The following is a 7,127-nucleotide window of genomic DNA, read 5'->3' on the forward strand; positions in this document are numbered from 1 at the left end:
GCACTACGGGACAATTTAGCACGGCCAATCCACCCTAACCCGCACATTCCCCGGGCACTATGGGACAATTTAGCACGGCCAATCTACCCTAACCTGCACATCTTTGGACTGTGGAAGGAACCCAGAGCAAACACACAGACGTGGGGAGAATGCAAACTTCATGCAAGCAGTCACCCGAGGGTAGAATCTAACCCGGGTCCCTGGCGCCGTGAGGCAACGGTGCTAACCACTGAGCCACCTTCCTGCCATAAAATCAGAAACGAAAGCAGAAATTGCTGGAGAAATGCGGCAGGTCTGGCAGCATCTGTGGAGAGAGAAACTCAAGATAAAGTTTTGTGTTCAGTGTGCAGTGTACCAGCTGCCTCCTTTATACTCCAGTCCGCTGGATATATAGGCCAACATTCCAGTCACAAAAACAGACAGCGCAGGAGAAACTCAGTAGGGGGAGAGAGAGAGAAGCGGAGTTGTCGTTTTAAGTCTGCTGTTAACCTTCTTCACAACAGACCTGCTGAGTTTCTCCAGCAAGTTTTTTTTTTGTTGTTTCCGATCTCTTGAACCCTGAGGTCATAGTCCTACAGCATGGAAACAGACCCTTCAGTTTATCTCGTCCATGCTGACCCAGATATCCCAAATCAATCTCGTTCCATTGGCCATCATTTGGCCCATATCCCTCAACCTTTCCCATCCATGTACCCATCCAGATGCCTTTTAAATGTTGTAATTGTACCCGCCTCCACCACTTCCTCTGGCAGTTCCATTCACGCACCACCCTCTGCGTGAAAAAGTTACCCCTCAGGTCCCTTTCCCCCTCTCACCTTAAACCTATGCCCCTCTAGTTTTGGACTCCCCTACCCTGGGGGAAAAGACTATTCACCCCATCCATGCCCCCTCACGACTTTATAAACCTCTATAAGGTCAGCCTCCGACGGTCCAGGGAAAATAGCCCCAGCCTATTCAGCCCCTCCCTCCAACATTCTTGTCAACCTTTTCTGAACCGTCTTTTGTTTCATGTTGAAGTGAGAGGTTGGTTCTGTTGTAAATGGCCGGGTTTTTATTGACCTGCAGTCGGAGGGTGAATGAGACCGTGCGGAAGGGCTGGAGGGAGAGGGCAGCCTGCACATGCTTGGAGGGTTTCTGTCGCTCACTGCTTCTTGGGTTTGGGCGCGGGGCCTGGGTTCAGTTCGTCGCTCTGCTGCCCATAAGCGCGACTGTCGCTGTCCTTTGCTGGCGGCTGAGCAGTCTTCTGGCGGTCAGCTCTGGGCTCCTTGCTGTTGGAAAGGTGGCCCGGCCTCTGCACAATGGAGGAGCTGGTCGACAGGGGCGTGGGTTTGTTTCCGGTGGAGCTGGGCTGTCCCCTGGGAGCGGCTGCCACCAGGCCTTCCCTGTCCCCCGGCCTCCCAACGGTGGCGTCTCCAGCAGGCCTGGGGGCCTGTGCCGGGCCGCGTCGGTAGTCGTCCAGTTGCTGCTTCCTTGGTGAGGCCTTGGGCCTGGGCGCTTTGGCTTTGCGGTCCCCAGCGGCCCTGGATAACGTGGTAGCCATCGCCGCCATTGGCTCCCTGCCGGGGGCCTGGCCCCCCCGACTCAGCTCCAGGACCCGGGCCTCCAGCCTCCGGTATTTGGTGCGGTAGTAGTTGATGAGGATTTGGCGGGTGTCATCATCGATGGTCGGTGTCTCCAGGTTCTCCAGCAGGATCTCGAACGGCAGGGTCTCCGGTGTCCTGTGCCTCTCACGCCCGGGCTCCGGGGGGTCGAGATATTTGGCGAAGGTGCACGTGTCCTCCATGATGCCCAGGAAGTCGCCGAAGGTGACCTCGTTTCCCCTGTTGACAGCCGCCATCTTCCTGTCGTCGGGGATGAAGGGGTTGTCCAGCCCCAGCTTCAGGCGGCCCATGGTGCTGAGCAGGGTGCCCTGGTCCACGTTGCCCCTCTCGTTCCTGTCTAACAGCTCAAAGGCCTCCCTGAAGGCCTGGGTTTGCTCGGCCGTGAGGGGCTGGTCCCTGTACTCGTCATCCGGCTCGAGGATGTCCAGGTAGTGGATGAGATTGAACACGGAGACGCCCAGGAAACTCTGGGCCATGCGGTCACCGACCTCACCCCCCTTCTTGGACCTCAGCCTGGCCCCTTTCTTCTTGCGGTAGTAGTAGTTGATGAGGGTAGTGGTGGCCCCCTCTGACAGCGACTGGGACTGCAGCAGGGTGCTGAGCACCTGGAAGAACACCCGGTCATCCAGGAAGCCCTTCTGCATCTTGGAGTCGATGCAGGAGTCCGGCAGACCGGCCGTGAAGCAGACAAAGAGGCTGTCATCAGCCATCGCTTTCAGGAAGTCCTCGAAGGTGACCTGCTGGTCCTCGTTCGCGTCCAGCTTTTGGAAGGCCTGGGCGACCGCCTCCTCGCTCAGCCTGAAGTTCAAGCGCTGCAGGATGCTTTGGAAGGCTCGGATGTCAAACTCTCCCTCTGCCATGTCGCTGAGGACTGTGAAAACTTGGCGCAGTGCGTCCACCATGTCTTTCGCTGCCTGAGCCCTTTGTTGCTCAACTGACGGTTTCCAACAGTCTTTCACTGGCTGCCCTTTCGGTGTCCCCTACAAACACCGAAACAGAGGAGATTAGAGCAGGAGTAGGCTATTCAGCCCCTCAGGCCTTTAGGCACAAGGGCTATATCTACCTCTTTCTTGAAAACATTCAGTGTTTTGGCTTCAACCACTCTTCTGTGGCAGAGAACTCCACAGGTTCCCCACCCTCTGGGTGATGACATTTCTCCTCCGCTCAGTTCCAAAAGGTTTACCCTATATCCTTAGACTATGAGCCACTGGTTCTGGACTCCCCTGTCATCGTGAACATTCTTCCTGTGTTTACCCTGTCTAGTCCTGTTAAAATTTAATAGGTTTCTGCACGACCCCCCCCTCTCCTAGGAATATAATCTTAACAAATCTAGTTTGTCTTCATATGTCAAACTAAGGTGGTGGCCATGGGCGCTCGTATGGGTCCAAGCTATGCCTGCCTCTTCACAGGATACGTGGAACAGTCCCTTTTCCACTGTTATCCTTGCACCACCCCCCACCTCTTCCTCTGCTACATCAATGACTGTATGGGCACTGCCTCGTGCTCCCACCAGGAGTTTGAACAGTTCGTCAACTTTACTAACAGCTTCCACCCCAACTTCATATTCACCTGGAGACCTGATACCTCCATCCCCTTCCTGGACCTCTCCGTCTCCATCTCTGGTGACCACCTCAGCACCAACATCTATTTCAAGTCCACCGACTCCCACAGCTACCTGGACTACGCCTCCTCTCACCCACCCTCCTGCAAGAATGCGATCCCTTACTCCCAATTCCTCCGCATCAGCTCCCAGATGGAGCATTCCACTCCCGGACATCCCAGATGTCCTCCTATTTCAAGGACTGCAATTTACCCCCTGTCCGGTGATCAAGAATGCCCTCAACCACATCTCTTGTATTTCTCGCACTTCTGGCCTGAAACCCCCTCCCCCCAACAAAAATAAAGACAGAATCCCCCTTGTCCTCACATATCACCCCACCAACCTCCGCATCCAACGTATCATTTTCCGCCACCTACAATCCGACCCCAAGACCAAAGATCTATTTCCCTCCCCACCCATCTCTCCCTTTCGTAGGGACAGCTCTCTCTGCGACTCCCTCGTCCGTTCCACTCTCCCCAGTAGCCCCACCACCCCGGCACCTTTCCCTGCAAACGCAGGAAGTGCTACAAATGCACCTACACCTCCCTCCCCACTTCACCTCAAGGCCCAAAGCCAACCTTTCGTATCAGACAGGGGTTCACCTGCACATCCTCCAACCTGGTCTACTGTATCTGCTGCTTCCAATGTGGCCTCCTCTACGTCAGTGAGACCAAGCGCAGACTCGGGGACTGTTTCGTAGAGCATCTGTATGTGACAAACAACAACACCTTCCGCTCACGAGCCATTTTAACTCCCCCCTCCCCCTCCCTGGGTGACATGTCCATCCTGGGCCTCCTCCAGTGTCACAATGACACCACCCGCAAACTGGAGGAGCAGCATCTCATATTCCTCCTCGGCAGCCTACAGCCCAAACATGGATTTCACTAGTTTTAAAATCTCCCCACCCCTGGCCTCATCCCATGACAAACTTTCCTTCTCATCCCCACCTCCTTATCCTGACACAACCTGTCCATCTTCTCTCTCACCTATCCACCCCTCCCACCTCACTGACCAGTCCCCACCACTCCCTACCTGCATCCAACCTATCACCACCCCACCTACCTTCCCCAGCCCAACCCTCCTCTCTATTTATTTCTCAGCTCCCTTCCTCCTCCCCATTTCTGAAAAAGGGTCTTGACCCAAAACGTCAACTTTCCTGTTCTCTGATGCTGCCTGACCTGCTGTGTTACTCCAGCTCCACACTATGTTGTCTCTGACTCTAGCATCTGCTGTTCTTGCTATCTCCAACATTCTCGTAAATCTTTTCTGAACCCTTTCAAGTTTCACAACATCCTTCCTACAGCAGGGAGACCAGAATTGCACACAGTATTCCAAAAGTGGTCTAATCAATGTCCCGTACAGCCGCAACATGACCCTCCCAATTCCTATGCTCAATGCACTGACCAATAAAGGCAAGCGTACCAAAAACCACCTTCACTGCCCTGTCTACCTGTGACTCCACTTTCAAGGAACTATGAGCCTGCACCCCAAGGCCCCTTTGTTCAGCAACACTCCCCAGGACCTTCCCATGAAGTGTATAAGTCCTGCCCTGATTTGCCTTTCCAAAATGCAGCATCTCACATTTATCTAAATTAAACTCCATCTGCCCCTCCTCGGCCCAGTGGCCCATCTGATCGAGATCCCGTTGTACTCCGAGGTAACCTTCTTCGCTGTCCACTACACCTCCAATTTTGGTGTCATCTGCAAACTTACTAACCATACTTTCTGTATTCACATTCCAAATCATTTATATAAATGGCAAAAAGCAGTGGACCCAGCACCGAACCTTGTGTCACAGGCCTCCGGTCCAAAAAACAACCCTCCACCACCACCCTGTGGTCTGGTCTATCCTTTTCCATGACTTTTTTTTTTAAACTAATACAATTAGGGTCACTGGCCCCAAAGTGCCCACCCACTCGGCCTTATTTCCCTAGAGTAGGTCAAGGTTTGCACCTTCTCTAGTAGGTACATCCACCTACTGTATCAGAAAAGTTTCTTGTACACACTTAACAAATTCCTCTCCATCCAAGCCCTTGACACTATGGCAGTCCCAGTCTACGTGTGGAAAGTTAAAATCCCCTACCATAACCACCCCATTATTCTTACATATAACAGACATCTCCTTACAAGTTTGTTTCTCAGTTTCCCGCTGACTATTGGGGGGGGGTCAATAGTACAATCTCAATAAGGTGATCATCCCTTTCTTATTTCTCAGTTCCACCCAAATAACTTCGTTGGACGTACTCCCAGCCGTAATGTTATCCCTAATCAAAAATACCACTCCCCCTCCTGTCTTGCCGCCCCCCCACCCCAACTTTCTATCCTTCCTGTAGCATCTGTACCCTGGAACACTAAGTTGCCAGTCCTAACCATCTCTGAGCCATGTCTCTGTAACTGCTATGATATCTCAGTCCCATGCTCTCGACTATGCCCCAAGTTCATCTGCCTTACCTGTTAGGCCTCTTGCACTGAAATAAGTGCAGTTTAATTCATCAGTCCTACCTCGTTCTCTGCTTTGTTCCTGCCTGGCCTGACTGTTTGAGTTACTCCTTTTCCTAACGGTATCAGCCTCAGGCTGATCTCTGTCCTCAGGAGGTTTATCTGCTCTTCTAACTAGAGTGTCCCCTATCGCAATTGATCACTTGGAACCTTGTCTTGGTACCAGAAACCTGGCTGTCAGTGCTACATTCCCCTGAGAGTCCATCACCACCTATATTTTCCAAAACAGCACACTTGTTTGAGATGGGGATAGCCAAGGGAGACTCCTGCATTACCCTCTCCTACCTTTCCTGGATGTAACCTATCCACCTGACTGTACCTTCAGTTTATCTCCCTGCAACTGCCAATCATCACACCCCCCAGCTCCTGTAAATTCCTCATTGCATCTAACTGCCACTCCAAACGATCTGATAGGATTTGCAACCACACACCCTTCCTGCAGACATAACCGTCAGTAACATGGAAACTCTCCCTATTCTCCCACATCTGACAGGAGGAGCACATCACTCTACCAAAGGCTGTTTTTGCACCTTAACCATCTATAGACCCAGAAAATAGCACAGTCTTACTGCTCTAAAAACACTGTTCCAGGCTAACTTCTTAGCTATGTTTTATATTTTTAAAGTTTAATCAAGAGATAGATCTCAATAAAAACATATAATCAAAAAGAACCCACTCTACTCACTATTGTAAATTTACAAAAAAGACAGTAAGGCTACACTTAAAAACTAACCACTTAGCTGCTCCCCTACTGTGACCTCCCCTACACAGGTTTCTCCAAGGTCAGCTGTGAATTTGGCTGTTTGTTAATTTTTCTTAGATGAAACCCAATGTCCAGGATACTTGAAACCAAACTAGTGTCTTTTTGCCTCTTGGTATTTCTCTATTCTACCCCAGCAGATTCGATATGGTCTGAGCTGATATCTTTGCTTAATATTGTGTTTGTATCCTCCTTAACCAGTAATGTAACTCCCCCACCTTTTACTTTTTGTCCGTCCTTCCTAAATACCCTTGGACATACAGTTCCCATTCCTGGTCACCTTGCAGCCATGTCTCTATAATCCCAACTGTATCAATTTGCCTGATGAATTCATCCACTTTATTTTGAATAATCTGTGCATTAAGCCTTTTTTTTAAACATTCCTTGTCCCTTCCCCACATTTCTTTTACTGTGGCCTTGTTTGGCTCTGGCTTTTGATTTCTCTGCCTATCCCTTACCTCCTTGGCATCTCCCACTGAGTCTTTAGGAATTTTCTCTTCTGGTGTCCTCGCAGCCTCTTCTGTTGTTTCAGGCAAGTGATGGCTGATCACTTCATCAACCCCTGACTCGGTCACTTCATCACCCCGGAGGACAATCACTGCAGCTCCCTCCAGCTCCGTTGCTTCATCTGGCTGGAGGATAATTACTGCCGCTCCCTGGAAGCTGG

At 51.3% G+C, this 7,127-nt stretch overlaps 1 protein-coding gene across 1 annotated transcript in view; it reads right to left on the bottom strand.

The window, feature by feature from the left end:
- LOC109937831 (E3 ubiquitin-protein ligase HUWE1-like) overlaps positions 1–7,127 on the bottom strand; it is a 171,027-nt gene that overhangs the window by 162,513 nt on the left and 1,387 nt on the right. Inside the window, exons 3-4 of the mRNA XM_048619929.1 lie at positions 6,919–7,116; positions 1,146–2,581 (exon numbers count right to left, since the gene is read on the bottom strand). Of these exons, the coding sequence (XP_048475886.1) occupies positions 1,146–2,581; positions 6,919–7,116 (1,634 nt within the window). The remainder of the gene's footprint in view (positions 1–1,145; positions 2,582–6,918; positions 7,117–7,127) is intronic.

Source organism: Rhincodon typus, chromosome 44, assembly GCF_021869965.1.
Source record: "Rhincodon typus isolate 14 chromosome 44, sRhiTyp1.1, whole genome shotgun sequence".
Taxonomy (NCBI): domain Eukaryota; kingdom Metazoa; phylum Chordata; class Chondrichthyes; order Orectolobiformes; family Rhincodontidae; genus Rhincodon; species Rhincodon typus.